This window comes from Drosophila biarmipes, chromosome 3R (genome assembly GCF_025231255.1).
Source record: "Drosophila biarmipes strain raj3 chromosome 3R, RU_DBia_V1.1, whole genome shotgun sequence".
In the NCBI taxonomy this organism is placed as follows: Eukaryota; Metazoa; Arthropoda; class Insecta; order Diptera; family Drosophilidae; genus Drosophila; species Drosophila biarmipes.
The window spans coordinates 4,422,697-4,446,009 of NC_066616.1; the positions used below are offsets into that span (position 1 = coordinate 4,422,697).

General features: G+C 44.3%; 2 protein-coding genes across 3 annotated transcripts; one reads left to right on the forward strand and one right to left on the reverse strand.

Annotated features, from left to right (window-relative positions):
• The first annotated feature begins 33 nt into the window (after positions 1-33).
• LOC108023812 (uncharacterized) lies at positions 34-4,225 on the forward strand. Of its 2 annotated transcripts, XM_017093457.3 has the most exons (7): positions 38-682; positions 738-1,396; positions 1,566-1,692; positions 2,486-2,958; positions 3,281-3,839; positions 3,890-4,019; positions 4,072-4,225. In XM_017093457.3, the coding sequence occupies exons 1-7, from the start codon at positions 135-137 to the stop codon at positions 4,096-4,098; spliced, it is 2,523 nt and encodes an 840-aa protein (XP_016948946.1). In that variant the 5' UTR covers positions 38-134; the 3' UTR covers positions 4,099-4,225. The 2 variants fall into 2 exon arrangements, with proteins under 2 accessions (XP_016948947.1, XP_016948946.1); XM_017093458.3 differs by lacking the exons at positions 1,566-1,692; positions 3,281-3,839; positions 3,890-4,019; positions 4,072-4,225 and having other exon boundaries at positions 34-682; positions 2,486-2,734.
• LOC108023811 (bumetanide-sensitive sodium-(potassium)-chloride cotransporter) lies at positions 4,221-18,889 on the reverse strand. Its single transcript, XM_017093455.3, has 10 exons — positions 18,149-18,889; positions 14,449-14,542; positions 7,901-8,285; positions 7,564-7,797; positions 6,457-7,508; positions 5,988-6,229; positions 5,487-5,923; positions 5,312-5,423; positions 4,756-5,029; positions 4,221-4,697 (listed from the first exon to the last, which is right to left on the reverse strand). The coding sequence occupies exons 1-10, from the start codon at positions 18,406-18,408 to the stop codon at positions 4,581-4,583; spliced, it is 3,207 nt and encodes a 1,068-aa protein (XP_016948944.1). The 5' UTR covers positions 18,409-18,889; the 3' UTR covers positions 4,221-4,580.
• Positions 18,890-23,313: the final 4,424 nt, after the last annotated feature.

Consider the following 23,313-nt stretch of genomic DNA (forward strand, 5'->3'; position numbering starts at 1 on the left):
TTTTTGTGGAATGTTGTCAACACTGGCGAATTGTAAAACGCTTGGTTATTTTCAACTTACATAAGCTGGTAACATTGTTGCGTAGCTGGAGAAGAAAATTTTAGAATTAAACAGAATCCGAGGCATAGGGAATTATGTCACAGCGCAATCACCGAGTGGACCGCTTCGCTCAGATGACGAAGCAGGAGGAGATCATAGCCAAAAAGCGGCAGGAGATCCTCGAGAAGCAGAAGACGGCGCAGCTGGCAAAGGCGGTGGCCGCGGCGCAAAACTTGGCGGCGCAACTGAAAACTGAGACGCCTGCGGTAAAAGTGACTAGCAATGAGGAGCAGGAGGAGGAGGAAGCCCAACACCAGAACATTGCAGTCCAAGAGACCCCCCTTACCGCCGGCGAAGAGGACAATGGCACAGACGCGGGTCACCTCGAGGCCACAGTCAGTAAAGGAAAGTCTGAAGACGCTGTGCCCCCCAAGACGCTGAACAGCTTCACCGGCAAGACGGGAAAGATCACATTTGGCCAGAAGCGCCAGCAGCTGCCACAACCCAGTGTAGAACAGCCGCCACCGAAAGTGAAGAACACCTTCTGCAACGATGGTTCCTTTCTGGAGAACTTTAAAAAAATACTCGAAAAGCATGAGAAGCCTCCGCAGCCCTTACTCGTTCCTCCTGTTCCAATTCCCAGGTTGGTGTTTTCTAAAGAACATTTGATAGGGTGCCTAATTCTTATTGTCTTGCAGTGCTGAGGAGAACAGTACCCTGGAATCTGACACCGCCGAGAATAGCAGTCCCCAGCTGGAGGCAGCCATCGCCATTAGCTCGGCAGCAGCCATGGCCACATCCATTACTGTGACAAGCACGGCTCCAACTCACCTGAATTTCGGGCTTCCCGTTCAGGCAGTGCAGCCCCCACCGCCTCCTCCGTTTGCCTTCAATCCCACGCTTTTGCAACAGGGACCACCGCAAATGCAGCTACCAGCTGCCTTTTTCCACGGCCACCTGCCACTGCACCTACACCCTGCGGCAGTTGCTCCTCCTCCACCTCCGCCGCCCCCTCAGCTGCCCATCGCGCTGGCCAACATGGGTCAGATTTACATGCAACTTGGACCGTCGCCAGTGGAGGCCATGCAGCTAAATGCCATACCGGCGCCAAAGGAGTTTGACTTAAATGCAATACCCAAGCCACAAATAAATCTGGAGGCTATACAGATGCCCACAATTGGAGGACATTCGGCGGAGCAGCTTGGTCTTCTGCCAGAGCACATGACAATGTCAGTCAACCCTCACCCACCGCCACCGCCGCCACCTGTGATGGAGGAGATGGAGCAACAACAACCTCCGCCACATCTGCCACAGGTTGTTCCTCCACAGCCGCCCCAGCCTGCAGCTACTCCTCAAGGTGTGTAACATACGCCAAGCATACTTCGATGCCCTTTCTGTTCTATCACTTGCCATGCCCCACCCATACCGAACATCTATCCCTCATCCTTACCCACTCTCAAATCCCTACCCATTCAATTTGTAAAGAACTTTGATCGTTGAGCACGATTTTAAAGCAATTTATGTAGTTTTTTCAGAAACGTGCATACAATTGCCAACGTGCTTAGAAAACCTAATCGCACTGGTCGCAGAAAATGGTGAAGATTATGAAGATAAAATTCGTTTGCATAGAAGCGAGTTGCATCCGGCCTTGTGGTAAATGACCTAAACATGTTTTAACTGGGACTGACACTGGTACCCAAGGGGCGGTCTAAGGACATGGGATTGTGAGGGGTGAACAGCTTAGGGATTTTAGTTGGCACTTTATTTGCACATATTTCCGAGTTTTAATTAGAAATGTTTTGCGTTTCAGACCGGCCCTTTTCACACATAATTCAAATATTATTTGCTCGTTACATTTTTTAAATACTCGTACTGTGACTGTTAGTAAGGAATATTTAAAAAACCCTGGATCTTTGCAATGTCACTAGACAGAAATCTCTCCCGCTGCCAAAAGTGGCATGCCGTCCAATCAGGTTAATCAAATTACTTCCTTTTCTTGAAAACTATTCCTTCCGTTTTGTTTAAAAGCATCGCGATTTGGTTTTGTTTTCGTGTAATATTTTTTCAATTGTATATTTTAAGAATATTATAATTATAAAAAGTTCGAAAGTAACTCCAGTTGATGTGATTGATTTTATAGTACTGAAAATACGTTTAAGCTTTAAACGTTATCCATGAGGATTTAACGACCAAACGAACTAAACTTAGAGGGGAATAGTGAGAATTAGCCAGAGCAGTCGCTTGGACTCGTCGAACGCTCAGAGATCCGTCGTTCCTCGATCGTCGTCTATTATCTGGAGGAGCCAGCCGGCGGATGCCAACTAAGATCTCAAAATATGCCGCTAATGGGGCGCCTCAAACAGTTACTCATATAATGTCTTTGTACACGTGACTAGCGTCGAGCACTTTTCATTGTACGTTTCACTTCTTTTGAATTCGATAATAGGTTTCTTTATGATAAGAGCTGCGAGCAGTATCGAAGCTATCGCTCCCAACTCCTTGACTACGAACGCCAGCGCGTTGAACGGCAACGGGAGCGGGAGCATCAGCAGCTAAACCGGGACCAGCAGCCTCAGCCCAAGGAGCAAGAAGCTCAGCCACACCACGAGGAGCAGCACAGCAACTCTGCGGCCGACAAGTACGATCCGGAGTCGGCCATCAGTGCCGACTTTGACTCGGACGATGAGTACATGAGAGGCATGATGGACCGCAACCGTGACAACATCAAGCGCCGCATCGAGTGCCGCAACGAGCTGAGCGACGAGGAGAGGCGTGAGCGGGAAGAGGCGGCCACCGCCGGTGGAGCAGTGGACGGTGATGACCTTGACGATCAGGAAGATAAGGAATCGCAGAGGCAGCGACGGAAGCGGGAGCGCAAAAGCCGTTGGGGCGAGAAGGAGCAACAGTTGCCCACCTCAAGTGAGTTTTGAAATATTTGCAATCTGATAACTAAATGGAAATTACTGTCACTATATTATATTTTGTTAAATCGATAATTCATTATTTTAGTTTCTAGCTTTAATTAGTTAGTCTCTAACTCCATTTTGGTTAATTGTCCTCAAACATTTGCATCAGGCAAATTGGTTATTTGCAATTCCACTTGGCACCACCTATACGCGGTAATAAAAATTGGACAAATGGAAATAATATCTTTTCCGTGGTATTAAAGCCCAAAAGTGATCAGTAATTAAGTTAATAAAATCAGTTAGCAGATGACGGTAACTCGCACTATGTCTTTTAGGTACTTCAGGAAACTTTGGTAACCAAAACAAACCTATGCTAAGCAGCATCACCCGCACGGATCCTGCTCTCCTGCAGTATGCTCGCCTTAACTACGGATCCACCCAGCTGAGCGAAGAGCAGTGGAAGCAATGTGAGGAGCACTACAAAGTGAACTTGCTGTATCAGGATATGATGCGCAAGCGTCAGGAGATCGATCGCCTGGCTCGCGGCGGGAAATTCAAGTACGAATACGACTCGGACGAGGACATTGAGGGCGGAACGTGGGAACACAAGTTGCGCACGGCTGAAATGGAGGCCACGTCGCTGTGGGCCAACGCCCTGACCAAGCAAAGTGAGGGCAAGCATCACATTGGCGACTTCTTGCCACCCGAGGAGCTTAAAAAGTTCATGGAGCAGTACGAGGCGAAGAAGAACAACCGGCAGCCCGATCTCAGCGACTACAAGGAGTACAAACTGAAAGAGGACAATATTGGCTTCCAAATGCTACAGAAACTCGGTTGGAAGGAGGGACAAGGCCTGGGACAGGATGGAGCAGGAATTGTGGATCCTGTGAACAAGTGAGTTGCTACTTTTATTTTATAACTATTTTAATAATTGAGTTACACAGGGCCCCGCAACGCGATGGGAACCAAGGACTAGGGGTGAGCAGCGCTGCCCAGCCGGAGGACTGCGACAATGAATACGACGCCTACAGAAAGCGAATGATGTTGGCGTATCGTTTTCGTCCAAACCCTTTGGTAGGTTAATATTCCAAAGAATGGAATATGGATGATAATAAATTCATTTCAGAACAATCCTCGACGCGCTTACTACTAGCACTACCTAATTAAAGGTTCATTACCCATCCACCATTTTATACGGATGTCATGGATCCGATTATTCAAATACAGTGTTTGCTGAATAAAATGTCCTTGTTTAAATTAAACAACGGCACCCAGTGTAATTTAATGGTTTTCTTTTATTCAGAATAGTTCGTAATTAACTTAAAGCTATTGTTTGTGAAACAGAACTCACGATTGTTCGAAACATGTCGATCTGGATCCGTTTGGAAACCTGATAGGAACTGTTTCACACAAAACTTCTCTAGGGACTATCGTCAAGCGTTCAGGAGTTCGTTCACATACAAGAGTAAGTAGTGTGAGTCTCTTGGAACTAGAGTCTGGGCTCTGGAATTCAATTTCAATTGGGCTGCGGTCGCAACGCCAACTCCAGGGATGAGCTCGATTCTACAGGGAACTGGGCGGAACACCTAAACGCTAATAATACTAAGTTGTACTAGAACTGGAAGCGAGGCTAGTCTAGGAGTAGAGCGTCAGAACGGGCGTCTGGTTGCCGCGGGCCAATGCCACCGGACACTTCATGTCCGAGGTGAGCATCTCCAGCCAGGACATGTACAGCGGTGCCGAGATGGCCTCCTGAAAAAGACGGATGTGTCATTGGACAGCTTTAGGGAGTCACCGCCAAACTGCTCACCTTGCGCGGCATGGGCAGAGACATGACGACCAGAGAGGCGTTCGAGGAGTGCTTGACCACCAGCTCATGGATGCGCAGCTGACGATTCGTCTTCTCGGCCATGCTCTGCAGCTCTTCGTCCGTGATGCCGAACTCGTTCCTGGCTCCCCGGCGGAAGGGCTCGATCAACCGCTTGTGCTTCAGGAGTGTGTCGGCGCGCGGCTGCTCGGATACGCCCTTGAGCATGATGAGCTCCGAGTACTTGATGCGGAACTTGGTCAGCAAGCTGGCCATGCTGTGGGTTGGAAAAATAAATAGTTAACTTTCAAAGTCAATAGGGATTAAACTATGGATAAAGGTATGTGTCTGCGATGTCAAAATTGAATACTTACAATATTATTTAAAAAAAAGTCATTTTGAACAATCATTAACCACATAAATTTTTTTTGTATGACAAGTTAAAAAAAACAATTTGATATCTTATGAACATCTCTTGCAAGGTAGCGACAATTTGAATTCTTCAAGCTTATATTAGCCAGGTTTTAGGGATTGATTTGAAATTGTTACCAGCTCTTACCTCTTTTCTTCCTGTTCCTCATCCTTGCCGTGGCACATGGTGAACACCCTCAGCTTGCAATTCTGCCAGTGGGATCGCATGGAGATGATATACGGCAGGAGAATGGTGAGTCCTGCATTTCAGATGGTTAGAGAATTAGATCGGGCACATGGAGGGAATACAATTTGCCACTTACCTCCGTCGTCGTACAACCAGAAGACATCGATCGTGCCCTTGGGCTGTTTACGCGTAAATATGGTCATGGCGTCCAGGAGGTTCTGGGGAATGTCCGATCCGCCCTTGGTGTGGTACGTCACAGCGGGCTCGTCAGAGTTGGTCACCTTGTAGCTGCGGGAGCTGCGCTGCATGTTGGGCATCGGCGCGGGCTGCGGCATTGTGAACGAGGAGTTGGGACTGTCCATGCCGGCCAGGTTGAGGTTGGAGTCAATGTGCAGCAGCTCGGAGGCGGCATTGGCAGCCGGCATCAGCTCGTTGGTGAATCCCTGGGCATTGGCGGTATGCAGATGACCCATTCCGTTGGCCGGCAGAGTGACCTCGGAACTCAGCTCCGAGAAGTCCAATCCGTTGGGCAGGCGGAGCAGGGCCACGCCCATGCGCTGCGAGAAGGCGTTGCTGTGGGCAAGATAGAAATGGTGAGATCTATGCTCTACAATGAGTGGTTTCCTACAAAACATACTACAAAATGGAAAAGTAACTCTCCACCTCCTCCTTGCGACAGCGATTCCAGTCCGGTTTGTAGCCCACCAGCACTATGTTCGGCGACATCTTGCCGAAGCCGGTGGACTTGGTCAAAGCATTAATTCCGTCCTCCAGACTGAACCCATCGATTACATTGTAGAAGGCCTTTATCTTGCGAGCATCTAGATACTTTTGTCCATCCTTAACCAAGTGCTGACGGTTCTTGTAGCCCACTCTCACCTGAAAAGTGCGAATAATGATGAGAAAATCTATATGGCTGTTTTGATTTTGAATTACTATTTAAAGTTAACTTAATCTCTTTACGATCAAATTTAATATGATCCTGTGGAATATTACATTTTCTTTAGACTTTTAAAAGACTTATTTGAATATTAGCTTCTTGGTTCCCTCCTCATTTTAGGTAATATTCGTTAAATAGTTGCAAGTATTCATTCCCATCTACATACCGGAATAATATTGGCCACGAACATCAGGGAGTTGTTCTTGGTCAGCAGATAGCCGAAGTCCACCAGTGGAGGCCTTGTCTTCGGATCGCCGGAGAGCACCAGCACCTGCGGATGGTAGTTCTTGACGTGGTCCGAGACGTTCTGCAGCCGGTGCACGGCCATCAAGGCGGCCTTGTACTGCTGCGCCTGCGTGGTTGATCCCCAGTTGGCCTCCGGCTTGCGGTACATGACCACCAGGTACAGGGCGAAGATGATGCCGAAGGTGATGATGGCCGCCACGTAGTTGATCAGGAACATGATGGCCACGCACATGGCGAACCCGAAGAGACTCAGCCAGGCGTTATAGTACTTGAAGGTGGGTCGCCATCCCAATGGCTTCACAAAGGCCGCGTGGAATGTGCAGAAGTTGATAAGGGCGTAGGAGGCCAGGTAGAAGGTTGAGATCAGGGGAGCGATAAGGTTGAGCTCTCCGATCAGCAGGAAGCCGGTGGTGATGATGAAGGTGAGCACGTAGCCGCGGTAGGGTTCTCCATGCTTTCCATAGGGCTTCGAGAAGAAGATAAGGCCCGGGTATATCTGGTCAATGCCCAGGGCCTGCACCAGTCTGGGAACGGACAGGAGGTTTGTCAGAGCCGTACTCAGCGTAGCCGCGAAGCAGCCGGCGTAGATCAGCGGACCCCACAGAGACATCTCCTGCATCATCTCGTAGGAATTGAAGAGTCCCCAGGTGCAGTTGCCAGTGGCCATGCAGGGCAGTTCCGAGGCGACAATGGTGCCGTTGATCAGGTCCGCCGGGTTGCCGGAGGCGTCCCTCACAGCAGCTCCGCCGGCAAAGAGAACGAAGATGGCATAGGAAGTCATGGAGATGAGCAGCGACCAGAAGGTTCCCTTTGGAATGGCTGACCCGGCATCCTTGAGATCTCCGCAGATATTCGCCCCTGCCTGAATGCCCGTGACGCTGGGGAAGAAGATGGCGAACACACTGAAGAAGTCGTGGTTCACGCCCTCCGCATAGCGATAGTCCGAGCCGAAGTTCTCCTTAAAGGTGTCCCCTGAAAGATGTCCTCCCTCGTAGAGCAGTTACTTTTTTAACCATATTCAACTCACATGAGAAGCCCACGAAGCCCCTTGAAATGTTCTCCTCATTCCCCTGTGGTCCAATGGCAGCCCCGATCAGGAAATTGAAGATGGCCAGGACAATGGTGACGATCAGGAAGTTCTGCGCCTTCGTCTCCCACTCCATGCCCACGCAGCAGATCAGGATGAGTACCAGAACAACCACCGATCCAACGATGCGGATGTCATTGATGCCGTTGTCGACAATCTTCAGATTGTTGTTCTCTGAAAAATGGTTGATGAATTATAAATACTAGTTGGGGTTCGCTTTTACTTTACAAGTCGGGGGTAACCAACCTAATCCCCGCTGAAATTAATTGATACTCACTCAGTAAAACATTTAGCGATTCGCAGAAGCCGATGGTGTTCATTGAGGCCGAAACGGCGTTGGCAAAGGCGAACACCACGCCCACCGACGCCCCGAACTCGGGCCCCAGCGAACGGGATATGATGAAGTAGACCCCGCCACCCTTGACCTCGCCGTTGGTGCTAATGGCTGACAGCGAGAGCGTCGTGATGACGCAGACCACCGCGGAGATCGTAATTATAATCAGCGACTGCAAGATGCCGGACTCGGCCACCACCCAGCTGAGGCGCAGGAAGAGCATGACGCCCCAGATGTTGAGGAGACATGGTATCAGGACGCCCACAATCCACCCCAGCTTGATTTGCCCGCCAGTGGTTTCCGGTTCGGGTTCGGGGATAGTGATGCTCTGGAACGAGGAACGGATTGCTTAGCCGCGCTGTCCATTTTTAATTACTTAAAACCATAACAGGTAGCATATTGCTAATCGTAAACGCTTAAACGAGCCAATGCACTGATCTACGGTAACTATGACGCTTTATTAATCTACCACCCCGCTAATACGCTGTGCACACAAATAGAGGCCATCACCAGACCGCTAATTTCGGCCATCATTATTTGCCTGATAATGGGATCTCGACGAGCGTGGTTTAATCGAAAGTATGTTAAATATTTCATCGAACTGGCTTCAGCATTTCGGTGAGCCTGGGGCTGCTCCAACAGCTGTTTCAGCGGGACTTTATTCTGAATTACTCATACGACATGTGTGCAATTTAGTACTCGTATTCAATTAACGACCCGTCGACGCCAGCCAAACAAAAGCAACACCACCACGGCAAAGGCAGAGCAACAACCAGATTATGGGGAGCTTCGTATTGCTTTCCATTCTAATAAAAGTTCGTTTTTATAACAGCACTAAACTCGAAACATAGAAATGTTCAAATAAAAGCTGAACCGAAGTGAAGCTGCCGCGAACTTAACCATTTTCAATAAACCTGAACGAACTGGCTTTGTTCGGAGCTAGGGCTTGTTCAGTAGGGTAGCAAGGCGGCAAATAAAGACAGTAATGCGTCAATTAAACCCAACAGTGCTGTTATTAGTTGAGATGTCATGATACTACCTGAGGAATTCGCTGGGGAAACCAACACATTTGTTTATCTAAGTTACTGTGTCATACGGCTTACTATATTGAGTTAGTATTGAAATTATCCATGCTGTAATCAAAACATTTTTAAGTAGAACGATCCGAAGATAGATATTGCTAGTACAAATCCAAGGATGACAAATCTCAAGGTAATTCCGTTTATAAGGACTATGGAGTTGAACACATTATCAGAAATATTAATTCGACTCTGAAATATACTGTGGATCTAAAACGTAGTAGTTCTTTACAGCTCCTCTCAAGCTGTAACCCCTACAAAGCTTGCAGAAACTAATAACATTTTTGATCCACTCAATCAATCCTCTCTCACTATTGGAATGACCATTGAAAGGAAAACCAAATTCCACTTGGCGAAACCAAAACATTTTTAATTAAATTCTGTTTTTGTGAACTGCAAGGAAGTCGCACGCTTTCGAGCCCAAGAAGGAAACATGTTTCTCCCAAAGCGTATTTACTTATCACATGCGGTAATTTACGGCTGGCAATTAGATCGCCCTAAAAAGTTCCACTGGCACTGATCAAAGCTGGGCAGAGCAATTTTTTGTAATTGTGATAACTTAATAGATTTACACAAGACATTGCTCCCTTGCCCCTGCCGGTTATTGTTTTGCCATTTGTAGCACCGCTGAAATGAGGCTCGTTTACTTCATTGTTTGCCCACATAATTGAATGTTTTTAAAGCGCCTCCAATTGGAAGGGCCTCACGTGGCATGTGGCAAGTGGGATGTGGCGGTGGCGCTGGCAGGGTTGGGCAGGACGACGTCGATTCACAGGGGCGAGTTCGGGCACACAACCCCAGAGCGCGAGCCGCACACGCTGCGTATACGCAATGCTGGTTAGTTAGTCTCCGCGGTGGGTGGTTAATGTTGATTGTTTACACGTTTTTGGCGGCTTCGAGCGGACGCCAGCTCAGACAGACGCCAACATATCCATCTATACACTTTCATAAAATTGCCCTCTGAGTGGTAAACTTTAAGTACCAGCCAAGGCACTGGAATGCTTCCACAGCTGTATTAAGTTTTAAGAATGGTTTGGAAATATGGTCAGAACTACTTCACATCTAGTGGTCAGAGAGGTGAGAATGAAAGGCTTTCTTAGTGCCACTCATAATATCAACGATTAAAGTAATGCTTTGATTACTCGAGGGCCCTTTCTCTCCGTGTGTCCTCCAACGCAGGGGCTATTTGGGGGAGGACTGGGGGGCTTGAGGTCTCGGTAGTGCGACCCTCTGGCGCTTCCTTCCTTTGTCCATTTCATTTAGCGAAATACGCATTTGGCTCTGCGGTTGTTTCCCGTTCAAGTTGTCTTTGTGCTGTGCTCGATGCGTGGAAAATTTTCGCACCCGAAATTCGAATTGAAATTGGTATTTGTGCCTTATGACATGGGGAAGTGAGGGCAAACCGGGATAAGCCACTTTCTTGGCTGGCTTGTGGCAGTGATTCGAGTCCGGTTAATAGACAAAGGGGAGCCAAAATATGGATGATAGATATGGGCCTAAAGTGGGGATGCCTAAAGGTTATAATCGCCATATCCATAAATAGCCGAAAATGAATTCACTCGGCACGAAATTATTATTAGCCCCATGAAAAGTAAGTCTGCGGCCACTACGGCGGCTGATTATGAAGAGAGGCTTTATAGGGCTTTAAGACACCGTTTATGGCAGGCTCGGGCAGCTTCAACTGGAAATTTTGAGGCAACTAAGAAAATGCGCAGAAAATCGATAAGGCCAAATGAGTTATCCAATAAATATGGGAAAATGCATTTGCATCATTAAAGAGAGATTTTCACGAGGGGCCGCGCCCTCGGCCGTTCGAACAATGGTGGGTAAGTATCAGAAATGCAACACAAATGGGGTAAACATATTGTTATATGCGCCAATAATTTAATGGCTTGTTCGGGGCAATGGCAGTGCGGTAAACAAAGATTTTCCAGCAAGTCTTTGCATTAGGAAATCGATAAAATGGTATAAAAATAGCGGCCAGCTCTTTGGCTAGAATTGTAAATTGGAATCGTAATTACAAGTGCAATACAAAAGGAATCTGAAATGGCAAACGCGCCACAGGCTGCCCTCTCGATGATGTAAACAGTGCTCGGGCGGATCGCTCATACGCCGCGTTGTGCGGCGAAAGATGTTGATGATATTGTCCGATATTGCCATTTGATTTGACAAATTACTGCTGTTGAGGGGCTCGATGGCAGGCGTTTTAAACTGCCAGGAACTGGTAATGTTTTCGGGGTGTCCGCCACATCTCGAGTGGGCTGCCTGTCAGCCTAATTGATTGAAAGTGAGGCATAATCTATTGCTCAGCACGAGCGTTTATCAAAATGACGTCCTGTCAGCAGCCCTGACAGGTTCAACACTCGTGCACTTGAGCACCCAGCGGCTCTGGAGCGGATTCGATCGGCTTTAATGCGGCACGGCACCACAGGCACCACGAGCACCTCCACGCCACATCCACTGCCATCCAACGCCCTGGAACCCTGTTTACGATAAGCAACGAATCAACTAACGTCAATGGCAACAGCTCCAGCAACATCTGCGGGCCATGCTGTCAGTTTTAATGACACGACACACTTGTGCTGCATTATAGCCACCCTCAGTCGCACATATGGGTATGGCGTTCACTGTAGGGAGCTGTTTACCCGCGCTGAAAAGGCACTGCGAGTCCTGGCCGCTGCTCCTTGAAACAATGTCCATGTGGCCCGGCCCAGGGCAGATGCATGGCTGCATCTTGTTGACAATTAATTTGGCTTCGGCGCTGTCATCGATATCGCCTTGCGCATTATGGGCCATGGATGGATGCGGAAAAATCCACTTAGCACCGAGGCGAGGGAGGGAGCATAAGTTGTGCAGGAGTGAGGGAAGACTGTTTTCTTCCAAGCTCTGGACTCCCGAGGGTAATAGTATAGTTTTGACAAGCGGCGTACGTAGGCAGAGACAAAATCAACGCAGAAAACTCAATTCAATTCAATTCAATTCAATAATCTTCATACAGTTCCTCGGAAGAAGTTAAAGGAACACTTATTTTGCTTGGGGCTAGTACTTTTTGTTCGCTGTTTTTTCAATGTACAACATTCAAGATTATTGTGTTGAAATTTCATGTCAGTCAGACAAAAATTGAAAAAGATATGACCATTTGCACGAAGGGCGGTTCCGGCCGGTGTTCTAGCGTCCGAAACTTTAAACCTCCTGAAAAGTATCGTTTTTGAGGTCGGTAAACACTGTCCTTCAAAATCTAATGTACCAATCATTCTGAAATTTGGCACACTGTTGCTGTACTTAAATCCGCAAGTACTTATTATTTTTAATTTTATAAGAACTAATATTTAATTTTTTAATGGCAATTTGTGAAAACATATATTCAATGTCTTTTTTGATATGCTAATAAATAATTGATCTGACACTTGGCCGATTGTGTGGATACCCCCCTTGAAGAACATGATCAAGAATGTGTTCTCGATGTAAGAACTGGTTCTGCAGAAAGCAGCACATCTTCCAAAATGTAAAACGATATCTGAAACAAAAACCAAACCCCAAACACCGCCCTTATTCAAATGGAACCAGTTTTATAACTGTTGAATTTCTAATGCACCACAATATTTAGTCTGCCTATATTCTTCTCTTCAGTAACAAAAACAAAATCATTCTAGTTCCGTGAAATAGTTTTAGGAGACGCTAATGACAAGTATTGAGTAAATTTCTGCTTTAGAACTTAGAAAATAGTTTTGGCTACAACAGAAACCAGAATTTCAGAAACAAAGACGGTTTTGCGTGTTTATTTTCTAATTTTAGAACCATTATTGTTGAGTGCAAAACGGAAGGCTCTTTTCTATATTTTAGGTGCCGTCTTGGAATGGGAATTCCCCTAATGAGCCGTTGCTGGCTTGTAATGCAATTTTTACGATATCTATCATACGCCGTGGTGGCCCGCAGAAGCCGGGCAAAGTGAATTAATTAAACCATACAGAAAATATGAGGGGAGAGGCCATTCGCGGAAAAACTGCTTGACCACCGGACCACCAGACGCGGGTTCGCTAAAGACGCATAAAATTTATTACTCCGGCGATAAACATAAAAACCGTAACACTGGGAGCCCCGTGGACCCTCCGCCCTCCACTGTTCTCCCCGAGCGATAAGCCCGCGTGGAGGTGGGTTTCGAGAAGGCTGGTTGGGGAAAGTGGGCGACCTCGACTGGGGTACTGGCTGCTTATCTTAAGTGGCCACAACGTCATCGCGATAGAATCGCTCAAATCTGTTGGCACTAGACATCAATCGATGGGATGCCCGGAAGACGTCATGGAAAACCCACAATTTGCACGTCGGAAATGTGAAAATTGCTCGAGTAAATAAATCAGAAAACGAATTAATGAAATTCAGATATAAATATGTATGTGCACATGGGCATGTTTTTGGGGCTGGCCAAGTGCGAGTACTATTTGAGAGTCGGCAGGAATGTTCGATTTCTGGCTGAATCCATATTTTTTGTTTTGGTTCTGTTTCTGCTCCTCCTCATGTTTTCCTAGGTAGTTTCGCTCTGCTTTGTTTATTTGCCGAGTACTTGAAATGTTTTCCGAACTGAGTAGGGAACGACTGAAGTGCGCTGCAAGGATGATGCCGCTGAGAACACGTCGCAGATCCCCGAGTTTGGCACCAAAAACTACAAAACAATACTTGTTCTCTAAAGCCACTTGGGCCTATCACTAATCCCGAGGGAACACTGATGGAATGATTCCAAATATGTTTTCCGACGTTTTCAAGTGCATTCCGCGCTTATGGTTGTCCGATTGTTGGTCAAGGTTGAGTACATAGTGGCATTAGGCTACCAAGCGATTAGTCAACAGTTGGAGTGTTGCTTCTGGAAAACCTACAACTGATTATTTCTCAGCTGAGGTTCAAACCTTGTCAACTGAAGGTTTTCACGGCGAAGTTGTTTTAGAACTTCTGATCACTGAATTTGTAACTATAAATGCTACTTGAAAGTGGCAATCCTTCTTGGCGATACTTTACATAGCCTATTCTGGGGTGCCGCAGAAGACTCACAGGGCGAAGTTAGTGCTTACGAACATTTTTCCCGATTTCTGCTGATGAGATTTCTGATTTCTTATTTAACTTATAACACGAAAACGTAAAATACAACAAATCCGCTTTAAATTCTAAACTGTACACATATTGAGTACCGAAAGCATGGTTGTGAACTAATTTTTATCAGCCTGTGTGGCGATGATTTCAATCAATACACATTTCTCATACGAGTACTGTGTTCTTCTCGCAATGGTGGGATGGCAGGATTCATTAAACTAAACCTTGACGTTCCCTGCTCCCACTGATTATGCAAACTGTTGTGGCATCTTGTTGCGCTTACGTCATGGACTCGGGTTTCGAACCGGGAAAAGGCAGCTGGGAACTCACCTGATCGACCGCCTCGCCCTGCAGCTCTCCGATGGAAGGACGCTTCAGGTTGCGCATGGAAATGCGGTAGTTGTCCAGGCGCGGCAGACTCTCCCTGCAATCACAGGATAAGAGGAAACATCCGGTTAGAGGAGTCACTTTCGCCCGGGCTAAATTGCGTACTGATGAAACGGAAGCAGAACCATCACCGCCTCGGGCAGCATGACCGTTGCGTGCAGCGTGCCGAGCAGAAATACCCAGTTCCACATAGCAAGTACCCAACACAGTACCCACTCCGGACTACGCTTCGCGGCTCTCCAGCGGATCCCAAGTGTAGGACCAAGTTATTTGTGTATACACATAAATAATAAGACAATAAAATCGGCCAGCCGAGTGGTAAAGGTAGCCGAACAGAAGGTCAGGGGTTCCCCGCCGAAATCGAGAAAAATCGAGTTTTATCGGAAAATTCTTCTGGCCAGAGAGAGTGCCCGCCCTCTGGTATGATGTATATTTACCGATCGCCAACGAAAACAGAAACAAAAGCAATAATATCAGCTGAAGCGGGCAGAGGCAGCACAGCCACAGCCAAGGCAGTGCCAAAAAATAATTTGAAATCTTAAAAAGGAAAGAACCGGAATGAGGAAGGCAATAATCGTCGAGCACAGTACGGCGCCACGAGCGGACAACGGCGCCGCTCCGAAGGGATCAAAAGGGGCAGAGATGACAGCCAGTCGATGACCGGAAGGGGGGTCCAGTTTAATGCATTCTGCAGCACACTCATGCTCATACGCAATTTCGGAGGGGCAGCCATCGCACGAGATCGAGATCTGACAGATACGAAAACATTTTGAATATGTAATTTATTGCTATTTGTCTTTACTGGGATTTGAAAAGTTTTGTATGGTATTTAAATTATAAAAAATATATAAATATACATTGTGATATAAAAAATAATATTTGAAAGGTGGCAAGCTTCAAAATGTTTTAAAATTCTTATGAAATTTGATCCATTTGAATATGTTTTTAGGGAATATTTTTAAGCGAGACGGTTAATTCTCGGTATCGAAGTTTCGTGTCTTGTAGACCGGCGTAACTTTCTGCTGACTCACTAACCCGGTTCCCTGGCTAACCCAATCCGTTTTGTGAAACTTGATTAATTTATGAAAGCCTGTGTGTGCAGATGCTCTTTTAATGACCCCTCTGAATGACAATATTCTTCTCTCCAAGGCTCTTCCTCCAAAGCATCGTTAACAAATCACCATAAACAACAATCCCAACTTTCTTATTTTTTGTATTTTTAACGCCTTCGCCTTCCGATCCTCATCCCCTTTAGATCGCCGCTCAGTTGAAGAATTATTTATGAATGTTTATTAATTATAACATGAATCTCTCGAGGGCGTTTTTCATTGTGCTACTAAATAAATTGCAAGCGTTTGGCTAAGAGAAGCGGGCCTCTGTGGCTTTTCTTTAGTTTCATTTTCCATTTCCATTCCATTTGCCAGACAGACACAGTTCCACGTTCTGGATATGTGCTCATGGACGGCGTGTAAACATGGGTCCAAATACATATCCCCCAGCACATAAGCATGTATGTGGAGTCCCAGTCGATGGGCATTGATTGCTGGCCGGTTTCGTTGGGAATCAGCTAGTCTGAGTTGGTTGTACAATTGGAGTCGAGAGTTCGGGAGGCATCGATCAATTGAACTCATTGGCGCTCGCAATTTATTTGTTGACACGCTCATCCTCCGGCGAGAGCCCAGACCGACAGCTCCGGAATTTGGGGAGTGCGAGTTGATCGAATTTTCCGATCCTTGTGCCAAAAACAGGCGACTTTGAGAACCGAAGTGACTTTTACGGCTTGCGTTTCTGTCAGTGTGTTTATTATTCATGCGGAGGCTGATGTAACTCGCCTGCCGTGTGTAAATTTTCCGAGAAAACAAATCATCGGCTGTCTCTATTTGCACCAACAAAACTGGAGGCTTTACATTTTTCGGACAGATCTTTGGCAGCCTTTAATTGAATTTAATTCGAGCATGTGCTTATGATACATCGAAAGTGGAGCAATTGTAAAAATTTATTCGCGAAGCTTTCGCGGGTCTGGGTGGCGATCGTTAGTTCAACTACAGCCAACAGTCATGTGTCAAAATAATAAAAAGAACAACCAACAGTGAAAATTCTAATTAATCCGTAACCAATTTAATTTGTCACTGATCTATGACTTCTTAAGTCATCGGTTTTATGTTGACTACTTGTTTATAAACCCACTGAAACGAGTTCTATGAAAATAAGTTTTTAGTTTTGTCACATTCAATGCCCATTTGATTGTATCATTAACTCAGCGCGGCCAGTACGAACCCATTTCGTACAATTAAATCGCTTTAGCACCGATTTGGATGTGCTAAAATTAAGCACTGCGATCACCTTAGTGAAAGTGAGATACACATCGACACTGGCAGTGACACACTACTCCAGTTTTGGACGATGTTGCTCTTGATAAGCCTTTCAATCTGCTGTCATTTTTTGAGTTTATGTGCCAAACGTGATTACAATAAATTGGCATACTGCAACCTTCACACTGGCTATACAAACGGAATTTTTCCGTTTCACTTTTTAATTTATCAGACCATTGTGACGCGTTTTTGTCTGTTTCTGGCCCTACCGATGCCAGTGCAAACAACATTTATTATTTTTCCGAGGTGCACAACAAACAGAAGCGGACCAAGTTTAAACATGTGTCGGCAGCTCAATTGAAACTCATTACGGAGCGCAACTTTAATGATTAATTTGCTTGGGGAAAACTCTAATTAATTGTTGTATTATTTCTAAATTGTTTTAGGCGCGAGTTCAGACCCCACGTGCGCTGTAATGAGTGGAAATAGTAAGTCTCAAGCACCTAAAAGGCATCTGCTCAATCGCAGCGAAGCTTATCTTCGCGAATAAATCACACTGGTCGAGCAATTATCAAAAATTCAACGAGTTGGGAGGATTATAATCGAATGCCTTTAGAATCCAAATTAACGGCGGCCGCCACTGAAATTCATTTTTCGACCACCGCATTGCTGGGAAAACGGAAAAGAATACTATTGTCTAACAGGTTTGTTTTCTAATAGCTAAATAAATAGCTAAATATTGCATTTAAATCGAAAACATAAAAACCCAAATACATTAGTATGTTTTATAGTACTTTAAGGTAAGAAAGGCTTTGACCATTTTGAAATAATTATTTTAAAATGTGTTATTCAAAGGAATAAAATAAAACAAAAAATATAGATAAACAACGTCTTTTGGGTTTTAAATATAAATATAAATCGTTCCTAAGCAGTTGTAAAAATATTAAAATGAAAAGTAAATTTATTTTATTTTTCATTGAGCTTCGTCATATTTGCTCAGAAAAAAAATGCAAAAACACGACCACACTTTGGTATCCGTTTTAAACCGCCAACTGCCAATATCAACAGCACAAATGTATTATAACAAATTTTTTTAAAATCTTTGATAATTTAGCAAGGAGACCGCTCTTTCAATTATAAAATAAAACCGAATTAGAGCTTGTATTAATTGCCTTAGAATGTATATAAATATTTATTTATAATAACGAAAGTTATTTTCACATTGTTGATTAATACCAACTGTTGGGTGCTTTTTTCCCTGCATGGACACACTTTCCAACCAATCGTTATTAACTCTGCTAGGGAATGCGTGAAATTTGAACTTAACTTACTTCGTCAGCTGGGCGAGACTGAATTTGCGCTCGGCGTCCGATTTCCGCAGGAAGTGTCCGAATCCGCGGAAGGACAGGCGCGAGCTCCGGCGGTTCTCGCCGCTTTCGCCTGGAGCCTTGGGCTGCAGGTGGTTCTCGTGGCTGGACGGGGCATGCGGGTGGGATGCGTCCGGCAGGTCGGAGGGAGTCGACCCCGCCTCGCCATCGTACCCGGCGTTCGCGGTGCCGTTCACCTTTGAGATCTGGAAGCGATCGGCCATGATGCGGTTTGGGGAGTCCTTGCTCTCTATTGTCCACTGGCTACTGGACAGGGTTTCTTGTCGATTGCACGGGCACCTTGGGGAAGTTAGCGCACTGAGCACACTGGCATTGTACACACACGGCAGGATAAGGAAAAGCGCACCCAACTGGGCGGGGATGATATCACAAGGAGCGCGGTGTCCGAACCGAAAGGAGGCGGTCTTCTTCGACCGACTGCGTTTAACCCTCAACGCCGATTGTCCGAATATTTCGAAAGCACCGAGCACTTCGGGCTAGTTTGGGTTTTCGGGTTTTGATTCGGTTTCGGGTACTTCTATATATTTTTGAACTTCGCGGATGATTTATCCGTGGCGGCGATTTCAACTTATCGCGCCGACTGTCGCACGGTGTTTGAGCGTTGTCAAGTGTTTACCGCTTGATTATTATGGCTTTTTGCGCCAGTCAGCTGCTCCGCTCCGCTTCTCTGCTGCTCCGCTGCTTCCGCTGCCTCGGATTTGGCGGCGCCTGGCTTCGCTACGAAAGCACCACAGTACCCAGGCAGCGCGCGTGGTGAGTTCTCAACAAGTGTTCGTGCAACTCACCACGGGCGCTCTCTTCGCGGAGCGCCGAGGAAGGCGCTGCGGAACGGTGAATAACGGTGGCCAGGAGCAGCGCAGTCCGGACTATGGGATACCGCTAACGTGCGTATACGTGATATTGGAAGGGGTGCATATTGCGCGGTTAAAACAAAGAGCTTTTATGTTACTCTACATTTTATTTTGAACCAAATGTTAATTGTTGATTGAGCTATTAATCTGAACAAAAATAAAAAATAAATATTAAACTAATTTAAAAAATTCAAATCTTCATTTGCTTCGATATGTAATCGTTATTATTATTCTGAACAATTTGCACAAAATAAAAAGAAAAGTTAAGTTAAAGGTTATACTGGTTAAAATTTCAGAGCGAGTATTAAAAGTCTAGACGGACTATTGGTAAGTCTATACTCCTCATTTTTTATATATAAACTAAAGAGTCTAAAATTTTAACTTCTGATATAATTTTTACCCGATTAGTTTCAATTTAATACTTTGGAAAGTATTAATTAAATGCGACGTCAATAGTTTAGAATTAATTCATTGCTAAAAAGTTTATAATTAATGTAACAATAGTTGCTTATTTGTGAATATTTGTTTCGGTGTACTTAAACATTCCTTTTCGCTGAGCTATAAATTCCTGTTTAATTTCCAGATAATAAATCATTGATACTTCAACTCTATCTAGATAGATTAATACTTTGAAAAATTATTTAAGTAATAAAGTAAGCCCGCTTAAAGCGTGAAAGTTAGTACACTTTTTCAGCAAAATCTACAGCCACCACAGCTTAGGTTGTTGTTCCTAGATCACAATAGTACTAGGATGTCGCGAGCTTGCTTGTTCAAATAATGTGCGTATGTATATGTTTAATAAATACTTATCTGAAGTATAAATAAATAACCGTTGAGAAAGAGTGAAAATCCTTTTCGTATATAATAAAACCAGATGAGTTTGATCTTACTTGAGTAAACAAAAATAGAAAACAAATAAACGAACGTAAATTTGTATATTTATCTGCTTGTTTGTATTGTTACACTTCAAGCACGAAATCACCAAAACAATGCGAATCAAGTCAGATTGAAACCTGTATTAATAGCGTAACGAGATTAGCAAGCTCATTCTTATTATAGCCATCATTCCGCATCTGAAGAATCTGAAGTTAATTTCTAAGATGTTTATTTTGACACTCTTAATCAGATAATACATAACTCTCATTCAAATAAAAGCTTAAAATGCAGATACCCAAAACGTTCCTTTTCAATGGTGTGCTTATTTAAATGAAAGGGATTACTTGAAAGGGATTACATTTGAATAACATTTGACTCGCATTACAGATTGAAATTATTCGCTTGGCAGCTTGATGAATAAACATGGAGTCCGTTTTGGGGTCATCGATGGAAGGACCATCGTCTGATCGGCCAAGCTAAGGCTTTGCCACTTGATTTAACACCATTTTGTCGCATGAAAAAAGAATTTAGCACCTTAACACTTGTTCTGGGGACACGATTCGTTTGCGATTGCGGCTATTACCTCGTTTCGTTTGTTTACCCAATTCATAACAATTCTCCGACTCTCCTCGCTCATTCACAATCACTCGCGCACTAAACTTAGACACTCTCGTAACATCTTTACTATCGGCCAAGTCAAGTCAAGCCAGCAGTCGGGCCAGAGCGAGCGAATAAACCCCCTTAATCGAATTAAATTCGGTTTTATCTGGTTTGATTGGCCGGCTGGCTGGATGGCTGGATGGCTGGATGGTCGGATGGCTGGTTGACTGGCTGACTGGCTGGTCGGGCTGCTTTAGCTCTGCGTCAGAGAGCCACTCGAGGGGGTTTCAATGAAGAGCGGGGCGCGGCGAAAAGAGTTATCTTTATTAAGCCACATGGAGGTGCCCTGCTCTGAACCTTCCTCCACCATCCGAGGAACGGGAGAGCCAGCCGGATGATGTTCTCTTCCCAGCAGTTGGTTCTTCCAAGAGTCGGATCTTCCTAGGGCCCATCTCGTTTTTATCGGTTTTATGGGGATACGAATAACTCATTTTATCTGTGGGAACTATCAGCTTCCAGTCACATTTTTAATACGGGTCTCAAGTAACTTTTTCCAAATGGATATCATAGATGTTTAAAATACACGTACAATCTTGATTAGCGTCATTATAAAATGTACAATGTGTTTCGGTAATTTAGAACCTCTAATCTTGATAGGCCTAATTGTCTGACTCATTGTTATAATCTTGAAGCGGGGAGAAACCCCTAATATTTGAAAGTTTTGAGTTGAATTTAAGTTTAATTTAATTGAAGTGTTCTAAATTCACCAGAATCGGGCGTTTTTCAATTTATTCATTAACCACTGTTTTTTGTTGGCGACCAGTTAAATATTATTTAGACGTAACCCTGCGATCAATTTGTTAAATTGTCTAAGTTAGGTAAGGTTAAAATGAACAATACTGTACATCTCGGGTAAATTAGTTGATTATCCGCTATGACTGCCTCGATAACACTTTTATTTTTCGCTATTACACGCAGTTGACTAACGAGTTGTTAATTATCAACATTTTTATTAGTCGGCAAGCCATCACTGCCACAATTTGAGGAATATGTTTTTCAGCGTAACTGATTTTTATTCCTTTACGATACATTTTTCACACGTCTTTCAATTTTGTTCGCCTTGTTTATTAAAGTTTATTGTTCGGATCTTCCGTACTTTGCGATGGGGAATTTGTTTACTGTTTCCCATGATATAAATTGAATTTCCTTTTATTCGTTCCTGTATTTGAAGCCCCATAAAAATTTGCTGCCCAAATTTGAGCCCAGAGCGAAAAATAATGTACATCAACAACAGTCTCTATCTGGTAGATCTTTTGTGGCTTGGATGTGTGATAAACCGTAAAAGTCATAGTTTCCTTTTACAGTCATATTTGCAAGATGTTTATCTAACAATCTCGCAATATCTATCTTGTAAACTTTAATTTCTGACTGGGGGATCTTTCTAAAATTAGTTTTATTTGTTTATATTTGCGAATATAAAACTGAAATTGGCGGTTAATCTTTAATTTTTCGTTTATTTTTATAGCACTGGCAATCAAACAGGCCAATTAAACGCAAATTGCTCTCAAATTGTTTTCGAGACTCGCTAAATATGGTTTTGGTTGACTATTGTTCGTTGTATAACAGGTAGGGTTTTTAAAAGGAGTATGCTATTTTCAATCAACTATTTCGTTGTTGTCACTACTTTTATTAGGAGAATGATTTTATATTCTCTGTTAAATATATATTTTTGTTGAAAGTCGGGTTGTTGTCATGGTGACATCTACTCTTAACCAGTTACAGGCGGCTTTGGTTAACCCCCAAATGCACTTTTTAACACCTCCCCAGACCGATTGTATTGAGACTGCGGTCGAATTCTGCCTAATTGATCGAATAAACATCGTGAAGCACAGATAAATATATTGTTTTACAGCTAAAATTAAATATTTAAGTCTTGACAACCCAGTTGCATAACTACAGCCGCTGCTAATTAATTCCAACTTAATTGGCGTCATATACGATCGATTACATCGGCAGACGATAATGTCTCACCAATGACGAGGAACTAGTCTTGAGTTCTTATTAGGTGGAAGACAAAATGACCATGCGCTATCGCGTCGTGGCTAGTGACATTATTTGACACTCGATTATTAATTGAATTAACTGCTTTATATCACTTTGAAAAGGTTTCACTCGGGCGCGTGAAGGAAGTTCCACACAAATCGACAATAATCTAGATTCTATCGCTTGTTACTGGGTTTTCAAATACCTGTCCTTGGCGTCAATTGTTTTCGGTCGCCTTACAATATTCGACTGGTGTCGATAAAGCTTTGTGTTAAGTGCTTGGATCAATATATATCAGTTTACGTAATGGAGGTGTGTTGGACGGATAGAATTTTTCACAGCAAGGACTTCACAGGTCATTAGGATCACAGACCCTATAGATTCATTTGATCCTGACTTGACTCTTCATTGAGTTCAATTTATTGATCAAGTTCAGGGAAGCGTTTTCTGTAGACAAGCTTGCCTGTCAGCCAGAATAAATAAAACTATAATTCTGTACCTCCATTTCACAGTCTATTTCTATTTCTATTCCGTCTTTCCCTCTTACCCAGACAGCTCAAGATCTCGAGCTCATGTTTTATATTCTTCTGGAGTTATAGGGAATGTTGATAAAATTTGATCAAACACCAATCTGAAATTGAGGCATTATTTATTGTTAATTGCTGAGCCTATCGCATAATTAGTCAACATATCATCCAAAAAGTTCGAGTGTTTTCCTTCTAAAAATACCAAAAGGGT